At 43.9% G+C, this 22,945-nt stretch overlaps 1 protein-coding gene across 4 annotated transcripts in view; it reads right to left on the bottom strand.

Moving 5' to 3' along the window:
- Positions 1-22,945, bottom strand: part of LOC144722736 (kelch-like protein 5) — a 64,125-nt gene that overhangs the window by 23,002 nt on the left and 18,178 nt on the right. For 3 of the 4 annotated variants that reach the window (XM_078601093.1, XM_078601091.1, XM_078601095.1), the window contains 2 exons: positions 7,642-7,836; positions 6,508-6,644 (listed from right to left, as the gene is read on the bottom strand). In XM_078601093.1, the coding sequence (XP_078457219.1) occupies positions 6,508-6,644; positions 7,642-7,836 (332 nt within the window). Of the gene's footprint in view, positions 1-6,507; positions 6,645-7,641; positions 7,867-22,945 lie in introns of all 4 variants that reach the window. The other variant, XM_078601094.1, reaches the window with a different exon arrangement.

Below are 22,945 nucleotides of genomic sequence, written 5' to 3' on the forward strand. Positions count from 1 at the left end.
TATTATATTATTTTATTACATTATTTTATTAGGTTTTATTTTTATTATTTTATTACTTCCCTTCTACGTGACTTTACCGAAAAAACCAAGAAGGAAAAAAAAGGAGGTCTCATTGTGTAAATGCTTACCGAGCTCTCAATACTCTGATAGTGCGTTGTTTTTGAGTTGTACGCCTTTTGGCGTCATCTGGTCCAACACCAATGGAGACTAGGCTCTAAGAAAAGCTGTCTCGGGTGTGGACCAATCAACTTCAAGGACAGTGCATATCATTATCAGAGTTGTTTCTTTTTGTTTGCATTATGACTGCTTGTGTTGTGGTTATTGCTAACATGATACCTTGTATAAAGGTGTCGGTTTTTGTACCAGTTTAAAGGGTAAAAACCTATCACTATATCAGCCCTTTGTTAAACTCCATGCTGGGTGAAGGCTTCCCAGTGTCGTCGGTCATGGGGGTCGATCGATCATACTTCACAGGGAGGCCCAGGGCCGATTAAGATCATCGCTGGGTTCATAGCAGAGTGCACCAACCACTTGGCCAACGTTCCACCCACGGTTTTCATTTTAGGAATGTAATATAAAAAAGGTGTTTCTTTTATAATTAAGGTGACTTGACAATTTAGCAATAGGTTTAGCAAGTGTTCAAAGCACACATGAACCTGGAAAGTCAATGGCATGTAAGGAATTTGAAATAAAAATTCATTTGGGCCTAGTCTTGCTAAGGTTTAATAATACGCCAAACGTATATGCAAGTCGAGACATGGCTCTTGAAATGCCATTATCTGTTCCCGGCTATCATTAGGAGCAGTTATTACAACATTTCAAATATGAACATGGCTTTCTTCACATCAATGGGGGTTAATTTCAGTGACCTCGGAGGTCATGTGACAGACAATCGCTAGGGCAAATTGTACTCTTTGGGGCTTATTTTTTACGTACCCCCTCCCCCACCGCCCCCCCCCCCCCCTCAAACGTAAAGGTTACGCTGTCATTTCATGCAGATAAATTTTGCTAATTAAAGCACCCTTTATAAAAAAATGCATGCATTTCAAAAGAAAGAAAAATCCCTCCAGTGGCAACAGCAGCTGGGAGCCTTTAACCGCACAAGGGCATGCGAGTTGAGGCATTCGGAGCTGCTCCTTTTGCAGCTTTTACATTTTTTAAAGCACAATAAATTATGGAGAAGATGCATTTGTCAGTTGGCTGACCCCGTCTGTTGCCTGGACCTAAGTACAGGAGAACATGATTTATAAAGCACACCCATGGGATCTCAAAAACGCACGTGGAAACAATGTTTTGCGAAATAACCAATTTACTAAAAATATAATTGTGTTGTCTTTATCAGAGGATGTCATTATGTGGGGAGTGGGGGGGGGCAGGTGTTACCACGTGCAGTTTGCGCGAGTTCACGTGCATAAAGGTAGCGGTTGCATTTGGCCAGGTCAAACAAACGCCTCGAAAAGAACAAAGGAGTGGGTCAAGCAATTGCTGAACGTTAAAATGTTGACAAGGACTTTCAGCGCATGAAAACACTGGCATTTCTCCCAAACGGCAAGCAGAGGCCAACGAGAGAATTGTCAGGAAGGAACGGAGAATACATTTTTTGCAGCCACGCGGCAAATCACCGCTGCTACAGTGTATTTTACGTTCAATGGAGTGCGTAATGAGCACACTTGTGTTTCTATTCAAACCTGAAATGGCAATCGAGTCTTCCCCCCCCCCCCCAAAAAAAACCCAAACACGTGCTTCTCAATTACGTACGACGTCACGCTCTGACTGACTGTCACTCCCCCTCCTGCCCAAGACTTAAACGCGTGTCTCAATTGGAAAGCAGCCAGCGGCCTCATCCCACAATACCAACGACTCATTTTTGAAAAGGTGTGCTACCTTTCGAAAAGGTTAAAGAACATTGTGGATCGGCATGGCGAAGCAGAGGGGATTTGCTTTAAAAGGCTCACATTCGATATAAAAAATAATAATACCCCTCTGAAGAATACAGTTCATGGATTGGACAAAAAAAAATCCACTTGTTCACGATTGGCTAAATAGACTAAACAAATAACCTGAGCATCAACTGCGTGCCAATACCGATTCACCGATACCCGCCATTCGCCACAAAGTGACGGATGTCACCACGGCGTCTGTGCCAGGTCAGGTGGAGGCCACGTGAAGTGTCGAAGGCTTACCAACAGTTGACAAGACAGACCCAGATACCATTGGTTGGTCGACAGATGACCGGGAGATGCACCCCTTACTGTGCCAACTTGCTGCATTTTAGTCACCCAGCGCTCCGCTTGTTGTGAGCATCACTCCTCTGCCCTCCAGTTGGAACTGCCTCCAACTGCCCAGTAGAGTCTTTCACAAGCCTCCTCCGTTAACGGCTAATCTTGACACTGCTGGTACCAGTCTTCGGAAAGTTCACTCAGCTCCACATTCTCTCGTACCGCATCTAGGTCCATATCTTCTCCAGCCCATATCGTGCCCGTTTAGCCCCCTCAATGCAGCCAAACAGAAGTTGTTTGGGCATGCGGTGGCTGGGCATGCTGGCTACACGACCCAGCCAGCCAACGCAGCCTTGCCTGCCGGGAGAAGCTGACCGATAAATTACAAAGAAAAATGACATGCAGCATCGCCAGAGAAAATATGTTTGCGACTGCAACATTCATCAGTGGGCTATGTAAACAGCATGGCACCCCGTGGCATTGGTATGCCCTCAATGCCAAAACATGTCTAACCAAGTTAGCGCACATGCTAATGAGTCACTTTAAGGAGCCAAGTATTGCTTGAATAAAGGAGAACCTCATTTGATAATTATAAAATGGCAGTTGGCAACTGCTCAAAGGACAGCTCTGGCCAATTCAACAGCACCCAGCCTCATGGACCATAGCACAAGCAGGTCAAAATCCTCCAGCTGTCAAAAGCAGGAAAAAAAAAGTATAAACAACCATATTCTTTGGTTCTTTTGGTAAAGTCACATGGATAGAAAAACAATAATAAAAAACGAGGTGAATAATAATAAAAAAATAAAAACAAAACCACGAATGTAGACAATAGCCTGGTTCTTAAAATCGGAGTGAGTGTACTGGCAATCTAAAATGTAAACTAGCCTTAGACAAGACTCTTGAAATCACACTTAATATTGACAGGAAAAAGTCTACATCTGATTGGGAATATAGATAACACGACTGCTTCATCAACTGCAACAATGTCAGATAAATGTAAAAATAACCTGATTTCCAAGTTCAACCTCCTTTCCAAGAAGAAACAAGATCAACACGTTAAAAAGTTAGACGTTGACAAAGTTGTGATTAATCCGAGTAATAGCCCAACTTCCAAACGGTCTAAAATCGGTTTTGGCTAACGGGTTGAACTTCAAAAGGTCACCCCCCCAAAACACACATACCAGTGGATGACATTATTGCCCAGGTCGATTTAGCTCTTAAGGGTTTTGGGACACATCGCTGCAGACATGACAAGATCTGAAATTGCTGCAACGCTAAAAAGCGCTAAGATACCAGTCAACAACATCAGTAAGGATGAGCGTTGAGTTCAATTGAAAAAGGAGGGATAGTCATCCTCTCAGCCAACAAGGACAATGCCACGGTCATCATGGACAAAAACGCGTACAATAACAAAATTCAGGGACCTACTAAATGATGGTAGCTACACAAAAAAAATTTAAGAGATCCCACCAACAGCCTCGTTACAAAAACGAACAATATCATCACCGATTCAGCTTCATTCATTGAACAGACCAAACGGTTTTCCTTTAAAATCTTCTGCTGCTAGACCACCCAGATTCTATGGCTTGCCAAAAATCGATAAAGAAGGTACACCCCTTCGTCCCATCGTCTCCACCATTGGCTCACCCACTTACAAACTGGCCCAATAGCTGTCCAAGACCTTGCAGCAATTCACTGGTAAGACCACCTCTTATGTTCTTAACTCAGCTCACCTGGTATTGTCAATTAAAAGACATATCACCTGGGGACAGGTGATTTGCGAGTTAGTTTCGATGTAGATTGAATGCTGATGTACCACACAGGTGAGACACTACCTCACCAATACATACTTCACCTGGAATGGAACAGTCTACAAAACAAACTGAAGGCACCCCAATGGGTTCTCCCTTATCTCCGGTTGTATCCAATATTTTAAGTGGCAAAAATTTGAGACGGGCGCCATCCAGGCATCCACTCTACACCCGTCCTTGTAGAAGAGGTACGTGGATAACACGTTTGTCATCTGGCCACGTGGCTGACCAGCTCTGAAACAATTCCTCAAACCACATTAATTCCATACACCCAGCCATCAAATTCACCATGGGAGGTAGAGAAAAGGATGGCATGCTACCTTTCTTGGATGTCCTAAATCAAAGAGACCAGATGGCTCAATGAGCCAGTCTGTCTACAAGAAAGTAACACATACTGATGCCTACCTAAAAACCACCACATTCCATCCCAGAAGAATTCCCTCATCAAAACGCTACACCATCGAGCTCAATGTATCTCCAACCATTAACACCTAACCAGTGAACTCAAAAACACGTACACCAAGCTCTCAAGGCAAATGGATATTTCAGACGACACAATCTTCAAAGCCATCACCCCAACCAGAGGAAAGAGCCATCCAATGATCCAATCAAAACCATCACCTTGCCATACATACAGGGGTAACCAAAAATATTTCCTAAATCATGAACAAGATCCAGGTCCGATTTAACACGGTACATAAAATACGTGTTCTAATCCTATCTGTGAAGGACAAGATTCCTGACATGCAATATCCCGGCATCGACAAACTAAGCTGCATCTGCAGCAGCAGTTACATTGGGGAAAGTAAACGACATGTCGGACCATGTACGCGAGCACAAGGCAGATTTGAAACAAAGTAGGACCAATACTTCTGCCGTGGCTGATCAATATTTTAATGCGGCTGGCCCACATTAAATCGATTTATCTAAGACGATGGTACTTTGCAAGCCTACCGGCCATCAAAGATTCGTTCATGAAGCCATCCATATATACAGACACAACTTCAACCAAGAGGATGGTTATAAACTCAGCAATCATTGTAAAGATGTAAACCACTTTGGGTCATGACTTGAGTTTTATTGTCAACCTCCACCGTCAGTGTGGGCGAGTGGAGCGAGGTGCAATGATTGCCTGGCAGCCCTTTGGTACAGTTGCTTGTTTTTCTTTTACATTAACATCATCTTCCCCACCCAAGCTGCCGACACTTGGGCTATGCCCCTCTCTAAACCTTTATAAACAGTTTGTCTTTAGAGGCTAACCTCTCTTTTCCTGATGACGACCGCTTGTGTTGCGATTGAAACATCATGGTTTTTGTTTTTATATTACTGAAAATACCAATATTAAAGTCTACATTATAGACTGCCAGTACACTCACGCAGATTAAGAACCAGGCTACAGTCTACATTAGTGTTTAATTGCTGTTTATTATTTGTATTCACTTAATTTTTTTATCTACGAGACTTTACCGAAAAGAACCAAAGAATGAATTTCTGCAGTCACGAAAGTTAAGTCAAAATAAACAGCCAAGCAAGCATTTACTAAAAAAACACGACACGTTTCTGTGAAATATGATCAGTTGTATTTGGCCTTGCTCAGTCTTTGCAATTTGGGTCGCAGCTGTGAAGACACCCAAACCCGAATGCAATTGCCAATTTGTGCAGCATGGGGGACATCAACAGCCCAAACCAAAATATTATTTTTCTTTTGGTCCTAACTATCAAAACCACAACGAGCTCATCTTGACCTACTTTTGGGCGACAACCAGACCTCCGTCTTTTTTTATCTGGTTCACCACTACCTTAATAATGCCACACACAACACCAAATTAAAGTCTGCCCGTGTGCGACAAGGCAGCGGAGAGAGAGATATGAGAAGCAGCAGTATGGAGCATAAGATTTAAAAAGGGATGGAGGATGGCGACAGACATTGCACTTGCTTTTAAACATTCCAGTTGTTGATAAACCAAAATAACTTGGCATATATTTGCCCATGTCACCACGTGCTTTTATTGACTGTGGTGGTAGAGGGTGAAAGTAGAAGCAGGATTTTACCAACTCAATCGAACCCAAGCAGAAACCAATTATGAATAATGATCATATCGCAAACTATTGACACTACCTTCTTGGTTGTTTCGGTAAAGTCACGTAAAAGGGAAGTAATAAAATAATTAAAATAAAACATAATAAAATAATATACGCTCCAAGCGTGGTGGCGTTTCATTCAGACGCTGTCTCCCCGACAGACCTGGTCTTCACCTGAGGACGGCTGCTTGCGTTGTTGCCGAAACGTCGTGAGAATTATTTTATCATGTTTTATTTTTATTATTATGTTTATTATTTTATTACTTCCCTTCTACATGACTTTACCGAAAGAACCAAGATGATGAATCCCTGCAGTCACGAAAGCTTTAAATCGAAATATTGACACTATATTTGGTGAAAAACGTGTGGTGGTCAGAGCGCCACGTATTTGTTACCGGTGTAGGCGTACTGCACAAGGGCCCAGAGAGCCGTGGGCTCCACGCCCTCGAGTTTCACTTCCTCCTGCTTTGCCTCCCGCACGTCGCTGGTAAACATCGCTGCAAAGTAGTCGGACACGGAGCTCAGCACCAGCCTGTCGTACAAAACAGAGCAGCGAGGAGGAAAAGGTTGCGCAAACGGATCAATCTGACGAGCGTACGTTTTATTTTCACCCCTCTCGACCGCCCCCCTACGCAATGTTAGCCACAGTTATTAAAAATCATGAAAATGCAACGGTGAACATTTCTAACGATAGGCCATCAATAAAAGGTTTAAAAGGAATGCGTTAGCAAGACAGGTGTTGTTACTTTGTTGATCTTCGGGCTTTTGTATTTTGAATTATAGCATTTAGGAGTCCTTAAAGTTAGAGATTAAAAACAAGTCTGGCAGCAACTAAAATAATTACTCAAAAAATGACTGATAACCACCTACAATATATTCCAATGGAATAAAGAAAATTAATCTGTGCTCGATTATTATTTCAAAGTACATCCTGCTGTACACGAAAGCAATATACATTCAAATAAAAAAAAAACTTAGAAATATGCAACACAAACAACGATAACAGCGACTTAGTCCTCATTTGTACACCGCTCCAATTGTGCACAGCAACCATCCCTGATGTTACGTTATTCTTGTTCTGCAAGTTAATTAGCTCGCACACCACCCTTTGATACTTTGCACTGCCATTTAAATTTGTCTCCGAATTCCCACGTGAACTGCTGGCGTTTTTGCTTGCAAACCGGAAATGTTCAGTTTCCCCAATAAATTTCTACACCGTAAACATCCGAGGCGTTCAACGCTCAGGTCCTTTGCACACGCAACGAGACATTGTTGCTTCTGCTACGAGGAAGCCAGTGGGAGTCGTGATAAAAAAACGAATTTCTTTAGAACCGCTTCGTGTTGTCTGCAGTCCTTTCCTCGCACTGCCGATTAGCACGGGAGGCTACGTACGGTGCGAAAAAAGCAACGCACACACAGCCTTCATTTCACCCGGCTGTAAACAAAAAGGTCATTGCCTCGATATGTGCACAGGTTCGTGCAAAACAAACAAACAACAAACACACACACACACACACACGAGGCCGCACCGGTGCGCGGGGATGCGTCGATCTCCAGCGAGCAGCACCACGTCGCACAGCTGCTTGTGCCGCAGGTAGCCCTCCATGCGGCGGGCCATCTGCTCCGCGTGATTGAGTGCCTGGAAGCTCTCTTCGGAGCTGCTGGTCGCCACCTCCATGGCCGGCGGGAGCCGTGCCGGCAAAGAGTGTCTGCTTGCCGACGCCCTGCCAGGGTGCACAAGCCGGGTACCAATGCTGCCATTAAAAAAAGAAAATCGTCATCAATCATCGGCAGCTGCAGCCATGAACAAGCCACGTCTGGACGAAGGCATTAAACTGTGGCTGGTCGCAATTACTGGAAACAACGTCGTACCTCGAATAGTAAAATGTTGTGGGTTCTTTGCAACACACCAGTGTGGCGTGTTAGTAACAAATTGACATGTTTTGTTTAAGTGACAGACCTTACTAAATTGGCTGGTCAGGTTTAACGACTCAAATATATTTATGCGATTTAACCCAAAAACCTCTTATGGGCATTCAAAAGACATTGCCATCGCCTCAAGCCCATTGCCACTAGATCCGTCATCATTCATTACCACTAGGGTGGCCACGATATCACATCACCGATAAGCGCATTGCATACTCTTTGGTTCTTTCCGTAAAGTCACGTAGTTAGAAATAAAATACAAATCACGACGTTTCGATCACACCACAAGCGGTCGCCAGACTTGTGTTGCGATCGAAACGTCGTGATTTGGATTTTATTTCTAACTACGCGACTTTACCGAAAGAACCAAAGAATATGGATTTCTGCAGTCATGAAAGCTTTCAAATCAAAAGCGCATTGCAGTCATGAGAATTGTTGTTCACCGAATTGCAGTTCTTAAGCAATATTTTTTTTAAAAGGTGCCCTAAGTGCATCAATGCACAGTGATTAACATGTGCAAATACGGTTACAAAGGGTAAACAGACGTGGCGATAAAAAAAAAAAATCTGTGAAAATTTCATATTGTGTCGTACTGTCGAAATTATATCGTGGCAACTTTAGGTCACTCAAAAAACGTGTGGCAGGAACTTTCAGGGCAGAGCGCTTGACATTGGCTATGGAGGGGGGAAGTGGTAATACCGGGGGGGGGGGGGGTGTCCTGTGAATACAAGGCATGAGAGATGGAGAATAAAGGACAGATGCACGCGTTACTCTGGGCAAAACAAACCCAGCAGAAACTAAAACGAGTGCGAACATTTATTTTTAAAAAAAAATCAACCACAATGCAATTGCCAGATTAATAAAAGGCGTCAAATACAACTGGACTGAAAACCTGCAATTGTTTGGAAATAATGCAAAAAGCAGACCATGTACTGCCCGTTGGTTATGGAAAATAGACGACTGAAAGACCTGGCCCTCTGCAGAAAATCAGTGGGTTTTTTTCCCCTCAAATAAACCGGCACAACCTTGCACCTCATACTCCGGTGCCGAGGAAAAAAAAAAACGTCCCTCAAAACATTGCCGCTGACGAATCTGGATCGGCAACCAGAGGGCTCAACAACCCACCGCATGCACTCAACGAGTAGCCGTGCTGGATAGTGAACGGGCTGGGATTAAGGATTTTAGATTTCAGGAAGGGGGGGGGGAAGCATCAGGAAGCTTCAGACCTCTGGGAGGCGTCGCTTTAGATCATCCGTCACGGCTCCCGAAACCCGCGGCGTGAAATGGCAGCAGCTTCCAGTAAACCGTCCTGCAAGCATAACTGACAGGATGAGGATGGAGTGCAGGCTTGTGGAACCGAGTAAGCACTGCTGCATTTAAATGCAGACGTAAGATTGGGGAAAAAGTTTCCACCCCTTTGGCCCCCACCCCACTGCAGCCAATGTCAATTTCGCCGATTCCAAACTTCAGGACTACCAACAGCCGAGACGCACGTAGATATGTTCGACAGTTGAGGATGTAAAGGAGGGCGGGGAGAAAAAAAAACCCCAAGGGGGCAACTCCGAAGCGCAACCCGGCCAAAAAAAAAGTTCTGTTCTGCTTTGCGCCAAAGCATTCGTCACGCACAAATGTACGTCGCAGTCATGTGGTGCAGTGGTGGGGCGCGATAGGCAATTAAAGTACAATTCCTTTGCTCTGCCAACTATTATGCACGCTGGTCATTGCCGCACTGCCAAGCTGGGCGTATCAAAACGCGGCACGCAATTGATCATCGTGTACCACAATTAGGTATGGCATTAAAGCCAAGGGAGAAAATAAAAAATCGGCTGCCATAGTCAATGCACGGATGACAAAAGCCCAATCCAAAAAGGCGGTCGTCATTTCTTACAACCATCCCATGGCGTAACCCACGCGGACATCTGTACAAGAGCCGATTTCATAGTTTCAGCTCCTCCTCGAGGATGCATTTATTCCATTCCTTGGTTGCTACTCAGTCATTCGCTTTGATCATCGGTAAATGTCCCTTCCAGACATGTACGGTAGCCTTCAAAGTCCAATGCTTTACCGTTGCCAATCTGCAGATTATAATCTAATCAATAATCATTGTCTCGACTAAACTACAATATTTGCAGCTCTCCACACTTATTTCACTTCAATGTAGTTTTTTGTTAAATGAGCAATAAAAAATAGAAAATATATATATATATTTGTTAAAAAAAAAATCTAAAACGCTTCACTTGATCTACTTATCAGTATTGCCAGGACTCGAGACAGAAAGAGATTTTAGTGCCAAAAACCAATGGCTCGACATTACAGTATGTACACAAGCGGACCACTTCGACCACCATTAACATTGCTTAAGAATGACGACGCAGGACCTTTAACATCAACTTGACAGCAGATGGCAGGCTTTGATAATGCCCCCCAGAAATAACGAGACGTGGGCGTGGAGATGGAGCCAGGCGTAAAGCCAGGAGGGGCAAAATGATTCTGGCAAGCTCGTTGGCCACATCATTCATTTGGGCCGCACGAGAATCTTCCGACAATTCTGCAAAGCTTTTTTTCCCCCCCTTTGGGCAAGCAACAAATTGCAAATCAAAGCATTTCTAGCGCAAAATAGTGGGCAGCGGAGCACGTCAAGATGCCCTCGTGTCAATTGCAAGCCCGCCGCACGAAACAAAAAAAATCAGGTCCGCCATCTGCTTCAGTTACCATCTTCAAGGAGAGCAACGAACAAATGAAAGCAGCGGTGAGAAAATCGAGAGACGAGGTTTGGCAGAATTACAGATCAAAGATGGGCAACTTGCTGGAAATATTTACTGGCCACCGTTGGGCATCATTTCTGCCCCCCCCTTCCCTTTGCTTTTAGTGTCCAACATTAACAATGCCCCCCCCCCCTCGTATTTGCTTGCAATGGGCTGCTAAGCGTGGGGGGTTGGTTGGATGAAGTGGTTTTGATCGAAACATTTCGTTGTGCGTTTTAAACATCAAAAACCATGCCAGTGACGAAAATATGAGACGCATGTAAATTTGAAAAAAGGTGGCAGTTTACATTTGTGCACGTGAAATAAAAATCAAATGAGAAAGCCGTGACCCAGCGGTTAGAAAGATCCCTTCCACCCCCTGCTGCAACACCAAAAGGCATTCATGAATGATGCGAAAACTAAGAGGCACAAATGAGGCGACTGCCACTTTCCTAGCGTCAATACCCCCCCCTTCCTCCTCGCCCTCTACACCCACGCGTGTTGACGATTCCGCGGCACCCCACTTCTTCTTTCACTACCTCGCCCCCCACCCCACACATCTCGCAAGTGGTTCCATCCCCAGTGACACACAGCCAACGGTGCAATTGGCTATTACTCGCTGATGGATGGACGCAACGACAGGCAGACTTATGGCATCGGGTTGCCCTCCGAGCAACGCGGTTTGTGTGCGTGCACGCGTGCCCCCCTCCGTCCGCCCGTCCGCGTGGGAGAGAGAGAACCAGCTGATAAAAGCCACCGCGGTTTTTTTTTATTTGGGACGGACATTTATTTTTTCAACCAGCGCGTGATCGCACTGCTAAGCCGCCCCCGCCGCCGCCGCAGCAGCAGTAGCAGACGAATCAATCATCCCCGTACGTATTATTATATAAGTGGCATTTTAGACGTCCCGCGAGGGCGAAGTCAAACAAATGAGGTAATGATGCTCACGCTCCAAAAGCCAAGTCGGCGCACAATTTTAGATGAGAACGGGGGGGGGGGGGGACCCAGTCTGGATATGAAACCGGTTCACATGCACGGCACTCCAAAACAATAAATGGTATTTGTATATACAGTACTGTACATACGTCGAAAACGCTTTCGCGTATACATTTTTTTATTAAGTTGCAACTAACTGGCACGTTTTCTTTAACGTGACCAAGCTTATTTAATTTAGCATTAATATTTTACACGATTTAACAAAAACCTTTATTATGTACGTGCCACATTCTGTAGTACAAAACGTGATACTACTTCGGGCATTAAGCTGCAGGTTAAATACCGAATAAAATCAAAGGTGCAGCCCTGCAATTAATTGCTGGCTCACTGCTGGCAGAAGGACCTCCCCCCCCCCCCCATCGGAGAGTGCCACAGACACTCCTACAAAAAGTGTGTCTCCACAGGAGGGAGCTCTACAGAACCCCTCCTGGGAGGTTATTTTGGCCTATTTTTCCCCCAAGCTGTCCGCGACATCTGGGAAGGAATGGGGAGTAACCACACCTTTCAAAAAGATCGCACAGCAAGAAAGCTGCCGATCGAGCAATTAATATCGTGTGCAGTGGACATGTTAAAAAATAACATTTATATTCACAACCAGGAAAAAAACAATGGAGCGATAAAGACACGTCATTAATAAAAATAAAGGAATTAATAATGTAGAAATTAACACCGCGAGAATAATGGGGGATGCTTATAAAAGACACACGGTGCAGGAAAGAAACAAAAGAATGATTATATGAATGCGTGTAAAAGACAAGAATGTGTCTCTCCCATTGGATTTGAGAACAAAATTTTTTACTGGAAATCCAATTGCGCTTGTTCAGCAATCCAAACCTGCGGGCGAGCAGGTGCGCGTGGCTGGAGGGCGACAGACACAAATGCTGCCGCACGGGAAAAGAATGACGTCTCCTTGGGACATTCCCCCCAACCATGGATTTTTTTAGCGTGCCCAATTGTTTACAGCTCGCGAGAGCAAAGACATGCGGTTCTGTAAAATGAGTTAAGGCGGATCCATCCAAAAAACATTTGGGTTTAAAAAAAAAATCCATGCAAAACCCACAACGGGACACAACTGTCAGTAGAATGCAGCGCTGAAGTGAAGCGTCACAAAAGGAGCTTCACAAACGGAGCTTTATTTGGACAAATTGTATTACCGCTGCATAAAAACACGGCAGCAGAGCCCCATCTCGGAAGGGCGCTCATTAATACGAAGACCTTTTTTGTTCACACAATCGGCACAGCAGTCAGAAAATTACAAAGGACACATTCAAAGTTATGAACGCAGGGAGTGTGGAATTCGTGACCACGCATAACAATGGCATAGTTTGACCGAGACAACCATTTTCTCATAATTACGCCGCGGTATTAAACCGGCAAGTATGGGCAGAAACGCAATCCAAACACGGAGTGTGCACAACGTATCAGCAATACTTAACCGTTTGGCTTGCATTAAAAACTAAGTGGAGGAAATCAAATTAGCTAAAGGATATTTAATTAATTAGCCGTGTCAATACCAAAGTCATATTCAAGGAGTAGTCGGGATGTCAGAAGAAAAACCAAAATTACCATATCGTTCCTTTAATTATTCCCTCCCCCCCCTTCCTCTACAAATACATAAAGAGGGTTAAGGTTGAGGGCCCCGCTTGTCAACAAGGACGGAGCCAAACGCCAAACCAACGAGCGTGACGGGAAGCATCAAAAGGAGGACTGGCGCGGGCTGTCAGTACACGGGATGCCCTGGTGGACGCAATCCACCAGGGATGGGTGGACGCGCCGTTTAACTTCCATTGCATAAAGTCACGTAGAAGGGAAATAATAATAAAATAATACAAATGAAACATAATAAAATAATTCTCACGACGTTTCGGCCACAACGCAAGCAGCCGTCCTCAGGTGAAGAACAGGTCTGTCGGGAAGACAGAGTCTGAATGAAACAACGCTCCAAGCCTGGGGTTGTTTCATTCAGAATCTGTCTTCTCGACAGACCTGTTCTTCACCTGAGGACGGCTGCTTGCGTTGCAATCAAAACGTGGTGAAAATTAAATCGTTTTATTTTTATTATTTCCCTTCCACGTGACTTTACCGAAAGAAACCCAATAAGATGAATCCCTGCAGTCACGAAAGCTTTAAATCGAAAAATTCCATTGTATATTTGAGGGCTCGAGTTCTAACAAAAAAAACACGCAACCCATGTGTGGCCCCAGTGTGGTTACACCAACCCCACGATTGGCAAGGCGACTCGTCCAGCAGCAGATTGACAAAAAGCACTAAATAATGCAGTGTGTTAAATATGGTGGGCGAGTAAAGTGTCACGTGTATTGGACCTGTAAAAGAATCTTACATTTTACAAGCAAATTGCTTACATTGACATGCTAATTTCACAATACAATGGCCACCCCCCACAGCTTCGTTTGTCAAGATTTCGCCGATCTTACATTTACATGCAAATTTCATCTCTAGCCCCACCCACTGACCCTTGGGCTACACCCATCTCAAACCTTTATAAACACCCTTGTCGCCTTAGCAGCGCTCTCGCCATATATTTTTCCTGCCTCGGCAGCTCTCGCTATATTTTTCACCCGATGACGATTGCGTGTGTTGCGATGAAAAAGTGATATTGTAATTATTTTAATTTTATATGTTTTCTATCTCCGTGGCTTTACCCAAAGAATATAAAAGAATGTACCTAGCCTCATTTTAAAATTGTTTCAACAATACACTACAGCACTTCCAATGATTTTGTGCAAAGCTAAAAAGAAACCTTTAACACGGTTCTTGATATCACCATTTGTGGTTATTTAAACAATGGTGGAGCAGTAGTGCAGCAATTAGCACACCTTCCAAGCCACAGGGACCAGCGTGATGAAGTATGGTTAAATACACCCCCCCCCCACCACGATCAGCACAGGCATGGGAAGGCCCTCGTCGCCTGGTAAAAGGGTTGTACAGATGAACTTTAAGCTTTCAATTATATTCCCATCACAGCGCATTTACCATACAAAAAGTACACACACCTGTATGGAATGCAAAAATCTTCGTGTATGCCAGATTTTTTGTGAAATATACAGCCACATATAAAACAAAAATCACGCATTACACATCGTATTGCACTGTGGGATGGATGGGCAACCATTCAATATTCGTGCCCTAAAATGTAGCATTCGCTATAAACAGTAGTCTAGCCAGGCAACCAAGGCCACCATGGTCCCACAAATGCGAATTTAATCTTCCGTGTGCGGTAACAGATGTCCGACGGCTCATTTATCTTTATTAAGCATTAGCCGTCCCCTCTTTGAAAGCCACCAAGAGAGCACTTCTCATTAACAGACAGTGCTCTAAACACGAATAGTCTTCATTGTCCAAAAAGCGGCCTGCAAATTTACTAGCAGTGAACGAGAGTTGACACGAAAGCTCTTCACAGTAAATCACGCCACACGGCAACAGCAGCGGCTAATGGACAGGAGGGCCTGCAGATAATGGCGAGCCAAACGAATGGCAAATAATAAAATCGACAAATCATACACCGAGAGCGCCCGCCAATAAAAACCCATGCGCTTTCAAGGTGTACTCCGGGCCAACGTGCTCGTTTTTGGCAAACTCTGACCACATGGTCCAGCCATACAAAAAAAAACGCAATGAATTGCGTGCACAATTGTTCAGACCACAGTATTCCAGGACAATGGCCTCACAATACGTTAACAGAATACCGTATTTAGCTCGGCGAGTATATGCAGGAAATAAAACCGATGACGATCGCTTGGCTTGGTGTTATGATCGAAACGTCGTAGTTTTGCGTCCATTTTATATTTATTGTTTTTATTCATTTGTACCCATCTACGTGACTTTACCGAAAGACCCAAGGAATATTAATTCCTGCAGTCACAAAAGCTTTAAGTCAAGAGTTAGATAGAAGGCATTTGTGTGCTTGGGAAAATTTACTTAAATCAAACAGAGAAAAACAGCAGGATACTCCGAGATAGTGGTCAGCTGGTTTGATCATTTTTCGTTTTAAAGCTTAGGGTCAAAACAAGGGTAGTAAACATTGCCATCATCAGCCATGATCAAACCAATCCTGGATGAAGGCCTCCAAGATGTTGCCATCGGTTTAGTTTGTCATCCTTCAACCCGCACCGGTTGGCTACATACGTTGCAAAAGCTCATAACATCTGGGTCACGATATTGCAACTTAACAATCCACCTGCACACTAGACGATTTCAAAATCGCGTCATCTCCTCGGTCCGCATCTTAGTTGAGAACGTTCCTTCCCTTGGCCACCGCTAGCGTTTGTTCTCGACTAGTGGCCATCTTCCCAGCTAGTGACTTCTACTGACCAACCTTATACTGGTAGGAACCCACTGGTTCCACCAGCCCACAGGGGATTATTGTGTCCGTCCGTCGTGCAGGGAGGGGCTGGTTACCCTGTGGTGCCCTTATAAAACTCAACGTTTAACCTACTCACGCCGGCTTGTGCCCGCCCTCAGTCGGGCGTATTTGCGGAATACATCATGCCGCCGTTGACCCTGGCCATTGACCAAGCAACCCAACGTTCCTACCAGTTCCCTCCGCAGGAATGTGTTTTACCTTTTGGCAGTGGACAATTTCGAATTACATTTATTACATTTTAACGTTTAAGTTTCAGCAGGTGACAACAAAAAAAGAGCCCAGGATAGCCTCTATATTTTATACTTGGGTTCCTAGGAACTATAGGACTCGTAAGTCAATCACAACAGTGTGTTCTGGGGTTAAATCTCGTAGGTATGGTCAATTTTCTTATTGGGTTAGAAAGTGTAGGTAGAAAATGCATTTTTAAACATTCATTTAGCGTGATGAAAAACCAAAATCAATTGACATTTTTCACGTGATAACTCCATTTGATTGGCTGTTTGTGGAGATTTAGTTTGTTCTAATTACATCATGCCGACACAACCCAAAAAGAAAACCAATAATGAATCAAGACCGCTTCATTAAAAACAAGAGTAACCCTTTGGACACCAAAGATGGACAAATGAAAAAAAAGTAACAAAACTAAAAACACCACCACAGGAGGAATTGGTAAAAGCCCTTCAGCACAGGTCGGCTCGAGCAGTTTTACATGTTGCTTTCTCGCCATTTAATTTTCAGCATGCAACTCTCTATGCTGCTCAGGGCACTTTGCAGCTTTTGTTCCATGTTATTCATTAATGTTAACATTTCTTACCCGTATGTCATAGCATGTATGGATTAAAAAAAAGTCTTATTGCTGAACACTGTTGCTTTTCATTATCAAGTTCACCTTGCCCAAAAACATTTTCCAAAAGTACTGACGTGGTCAATTATTTTAAAATGTATTCTATACAAGCGCTGCAGTGCTTGACCTATCATATGACATTATAGGTCAGAGGAACCGAGTTCCCCCTTTGTGTAAAGGAAATAACAAGCAGATACTGTGCGTACTTTAATATATTTTCCACAAGTTAAGGGGGATTGCCAGACAGTCAAATTACGAGGCCTCCTTTATTATTTCCCACAAAAGGAGGTGCTCCATTTCACGATAAAAACCACAGCCTATAGAATAACATAGAATGAAAAACACACAAGATGCAAAATTTAAATGCATGCACTGCATATGTTTATAGGTCAATATAGCTCCAAGTGGAGTAGTAGCGCAGTGGTTATTGTATTCTGTTAACCTGGCAACCAGAGTTAACTTCCCAGCCATGGCGAACATCAGGTGGAATGAAATACCAGTCCAAGGTTCCCACCCTTCAACCCACACCGACCAGCATTAGGTGAAGTTTGGTCAAAAAACACCTTCCACAACCGACACTGCAACAACACCGGATCCAATGGATTGGAAGCATGCTGCATAAAATACTTATTGCAGAATTAAAATAACGATAGAGTCCTAATATTTAGATGCATAAAGCAACCTACTGCCGTTTACGGGGTTCTAAATTTTGCCTCTTCTGGCATTTCCCTTCGAAAGCAAGAGGGACTCGCATAACAGGATATAAACACAAGCATGCATGAGGAAAATGGGATTCAGATCTTTGTGGAAAAACATTCGAAAACCCCAGGACACAAATCATGTTTCGGGTGAGGGAGAGGATGTTTAAAAAAAATTCACAAAGGTAACTTATTGCCCTTTGCAATATGAACTTTTTTTTATCAAGTTCTCAGAACAGAAGAAATAACTGTTGATCTTGTCAAAGTCGTGAACACATTGGATCTACATTAGCAGAAGAACTTTTGACTAAAATGTTTGTACAGAAAGTAACCAACTTGGTGTAAATTCTGCAATTTTTTTAAAACGAGACAAAACTGATTTGAATAATCATTCGCCTCATATTGCATGCATGTAAACTATTAAACAAGCCCACCAGAAAACTAAATGGTTAATTTACAGTAACCATTCACAAGAGCAAGCTGATTTTAAAAGTGTATTTTTCTGCTAACGGCCACAATAAAGCCATTTTAGAAACAAATAAATATCAACCACAATTACACTTAGCTTGCCGACTATGCGAAGGCATTTCATTTCAGGGAAAACGCAATCAGTTATTGAAGCTCACAAGCCAAGGGTATAGTAAAAAATAAGTCAGTTTTAAAAATAATTCAGTGGATAGAACTTAGCCGACGTTTCCTGCGAAGCACCGAGGCTCTTGACAGGAAACCCTAAATCACAGCCCCCGGCTGCAAGGTCCAGAGGGAGGCAGGAAATATTTGGGAGTCTAAAACCAGAGAACGTACGCATTTTTTTTTGTTTAAACCATTTTACATAATTACATAAAACCCATCAAAAAAAAGTGCGCAAAAAAACTTACCGTAATATTCTTTAATGCCCAAGTCTTCCGAAAACTTTTACATTGCCACCATGAGTAGCCGTATTCCCAAGCGCTTTTCAATTTGGTGTGTCACGGACCAGCGGAAGACACCCAACTGCACTGTACAGCATCTAAAACAATTCAGCGTGTGCTTTGTGTGTGCCAGAGAGACTGTCTACAGCCAGTTCCTGTGTACGATGGAAACAGTCCACAGCAGAGGGCTGGGTCTGTTGAACCATCGCTTCCTGTCGCTGGATAAAGATGTTCACACGATTCGAGTTGCAGCTTTTAAAAAAATTGGGATTTGTGTTTAAAAAACCACGCCGAGAGCATTGCTTAGATGTCGAATGACAGACAAAGCAAGGCAATTCCGTGACATTCCGTGCGCGACGTTGAGACATGTCACCCGTGAAAACACGCATGTTCTCAGAGTAAGATCAGGCATCTTGTATGTCTGAAAGCAGACATCACCTTCAAGCTGTTTACTTACAAGCAAACTTAGATTTCCATGATTGTAACCCAGTATTTAAAAAAGTCAGCTGCAGTGAGAGGCAATGTTAACTACATTGCAATCATGAAAAAGATGCATCCCTGCAACCACTTGCTCCCATCAATGTTGGCAGCAGGGTCTCCCCACAAAAGGCAACTCCTTTAGAAGCTGGTATTTTTGCCTACCCTTTCATACTGGCCAGACTTCTTGGAAGAGCTGAACGTAGTAAAACACTTGAACCCCCACTACATGCAACACTGCCAAATCGACTGTGGCCTACCCATTTATTTAACCCGCTGGCTGGACCAAGTTTAAAACTACCGAATAAACCGGCCCATCTCCCGATTTGCAGGTTTGAAGCGTCAACCATTACAATCACGGCATCATGCCACAACTATAAAAGTAACGCTGCAAATTACTGAACACATTGTACATGTATATACACACACACACAGGTCAATACAACTGAACCACATCGTACACATCCTGGGCTCCCTTGAAAAAATCCAATAAACTTCCAGTATCAATGGAGTTTACCAGATTACAACCAAGGATCCGTCATCGTTGATGAGAAGTCACCGATATACATTACAGTACTAAAATCAGCAAACGGTTGTATCTCTAGAAATCACTAGACAGGCTTTGGGCAATGGACCACAGACTTCTTGAAATCATATTGCTGGATATCCCAAGTAAAGTGAATAAAATGAAAAAACACATTTAATTAAATACCCCATTCAAGTTTCAGCACCAGGATGCAGAGATTTGTTTAAAACCAGCTCCCTCGCAGCAACCACAACACATTCAGTGCGAAACCACGAGACACTCAGGAAGTGAAAACTCTCAAGGCCAGGTATGGCCTTAAGAAAAACACAAATGCGTTAAAGCCCCAACAATCCTTTAAAAAAGTGTCAACAATACTCGAATTTGGAGAGGGCTTTGGGGCCACTTCAACACCGCCACACGTCTACGCCGGCCCTCACCTGGCTTCGGGCCTCGCCCGGTCCCTTGTCCGAACGTCACGCAGACGACCACTCGTAAATCGTCTAATGACCTCCATTGGAGCAGCCCAGTGCTCTTCTTCCTCTGCAGTACCAACGAAGGGGATGATGACCCCCGCGAGAAAGACGGCGGCAGTGGCGAAACTGCGAGTTGGGACACTAGCAGACACGGCCCTGCCGCAGGAGTTTTTTGGGGGATTAAGCGTGGACTATCATCGTCCGCCGTTTTGCTGTTCGGTACAGGAAGACGGAAAAGGCGGCTCTATACACGTGCCAAAATGCACTACCGCCCTGGGGCACGGCCGCCAAACCCGCAGAGGCATGCTTTCCCATCCTGCCCTCCCCCACCTTGCGATAATATAGCAAACTCTGCAAAAAAAAAATGTGCACACAAGAGCAAGAGACGGCGACCACAGCTATCCTACAACATGCATTAAAAATGTATGTGGCAGCCAATGGAAATTAAACAAGTTTGCTTTCGATGTGACGGGTAATTAACTTTTTTAAAAAGACGAAGCAAAGTGCGGAGCCAAAACGATTTTCAGCATTTACTTTTCACCAGTTCGGCAAAGCATTTGTTATTGCAGGATCGCTAGAGGCGCTACGGCAATTAAGAAAAATGCACAACAGTGACCCATAACAATTTCACGGCATTGACGCCAGAATGCAAGTGCCAAGTTCAATAAGGTAGAATATCGGTAAATGTAAAACGAAATAAATAAAAATCCCACCACAAGTCATGGGTGGTGGTGACATTGTCCATTTGGTAGCGACCTCCGCCACTTGTTGCAAAAAGTATCGATTATAATCGATACCGTTTGGCCGGATTGTCAATAATTAACTCCGGGTGTCTAACAGTTACATTGCCTCCTAGGCCCATGGTGAAATTGCCCAGAATCGAGACGAGTACAATCGAATTTTGGAAGCCAAGCAGGGTTTTGAGCCTGGAAGGTGCTTAGAAAGGGTGACACCACCTTGCACGCGAAGTTGTTAGAGGCTACTGGAGGAGCCGTGCTTGGTTGTGGGCAGCAGAGGGCAGTCCAATAAATCGAATGGGCCTAATATGCTTAAGAAGATTTATTTATACCGAGGAGGAATCCAAAGAGCTATAAAGCGGCTTCAGTGGACGTTAACGTCAGGAACCAAACTTGCTAATTTTACTCAAATTGGGACCATGTGTAAACAAATCGTTGACCTCTTTACTGGCAGACCAATGCCCCAGGTTGTTCTTGCAAATGAGATTACCCCGTTCTCTTTAGTTCACTTCATTAAAATAAAAACCTACCTTGGAATCAAAATTTGGCTGGTCCAATAAGATACAAGTTGTGCTTTAAAAAAATTGACTCTAGTACCAAAGTTTATTTTTCTTATAAAACTACGATGCAAGCGGGGCTGACAGATCCTCGCATGCAACGAATGCAGAGTTGTCATAAATCTGCAACGTGTGCGTGCCTTTGGTGGGGGGGGGGGTACATAGATTATACTGTACACACACCCACGGTGTTATTGTAGAAGCACACAGCCACCCCCACCTCCTCCTGTGACTCATTGTTGAAGAATAACCCAGTAATTAGACGCAGACGTGACATCAGCCATCATTTGGGTACGGGGGGGGGCCGAATTCGTGCCCGAGGCTGAACAAGGAGAAATTTTTTTCAGGAGTTCGTTCCCCGAGAATGCACATGGGCGTCTTCCGCAACCGCCGTTCTATAAAACAACAACCCTCGCTGTGCTTGGGAGATTGTTGCAGTTTGGCAAACACCAACTAATTAGTCACCAGGAACGTGTTCGGGGCCAATTAGAATGTTTCTCAAGTGGGAGGAATGGAGCTGGGGAGTGCTGCACACTGTGCATGGGATACCAGGGATAATAATAAAAAAAAATTGCCGAATTTGCCAATAATTAATCAATGACACTTCATTTGATCTTCCAGTATTCTGCCCAATTTTGTCAACGGCGAGACTCACCCCACATCATTCTACAGTACAAATCGCATACAGATAGAATCCAATTTACACTGTATTTATGTAGATTTTCACATCACAGCGTTGGTGTACGGTGTTTTTTCTGCAATATTTTGCTGTCTTTTCTTGGATTTTCTGTTTGCACTTAGTCACATAGTCACTTTAAGATTTTTGTTGTTCATGTTTGTTTTTTTTGTTTGTTGCGGTTGCACCCAATTCAAGAGCCGAATGGCTCACAGGGCTATACCTAATAAATGAACTTGAACTAACTAGTGGCACAGTGGTTAGCACAATGTGCAACAGACCAGGCCACAGTTATATTCCCAGGTATGGCAGCAACAAAAAAAATCAGTGCTTAGGAAGCGATCTGGACTCTCACCAGGTAATTATACTGGTAGGAACGAAGTGAACCAGCCTACAATAGATTATATCGTCCGTCCGATGTCCGATTAGGTGTAGCAACATCGCCCCCTACTGCAAACACTTGGCAGGACCCTACAAAATCCTTAACTCTGAGGCTTTCCTGGCTAAACAAAGTGTCATAATACATTATGTTAATATTCTTTGGTTATTCGTTCCTACCAGCCCACCCCGCAGGGACCTGTTCTGTACTCCCTTAACCGCACTACCGTGATATATAGTACGGTCAAACAATCACCAGTGCTACTGTTGGTGTACAGAGGGTCGTCATTTCAGAAATGGGTTTAAAAAGTACTTAATGTACAGCCCTTTTGTTCAATCCACTGCCGAGGGCATCCTTGCGCCAATGAAGGCCCATAGAAGTTCCTTGACCATCCTTAAGGCTGGTCAAGTGTGGGTTTGTGAAGGCAGCAGGAATAACAGATGTGGGAGAATACTCGACAAGCACTGTAGAACCATGTAAATTGCTGGATTACTCCAATGTTCAA

This window comes from Lampetra planeri, chromosome 15 (genome assembly GCF_965212315.1).
Source record: "Lampetra planeri chromosome 15, kcLamPlan1.2.h2, whole genome shotgun sequence".
Classification (NCBI taxonomy): Eukaryota; Metazoa; Chordata; class Hyperoartia; order Petromyzontiformes; family Petromyzontidae; genus Lampetra; species Lampetra planeri.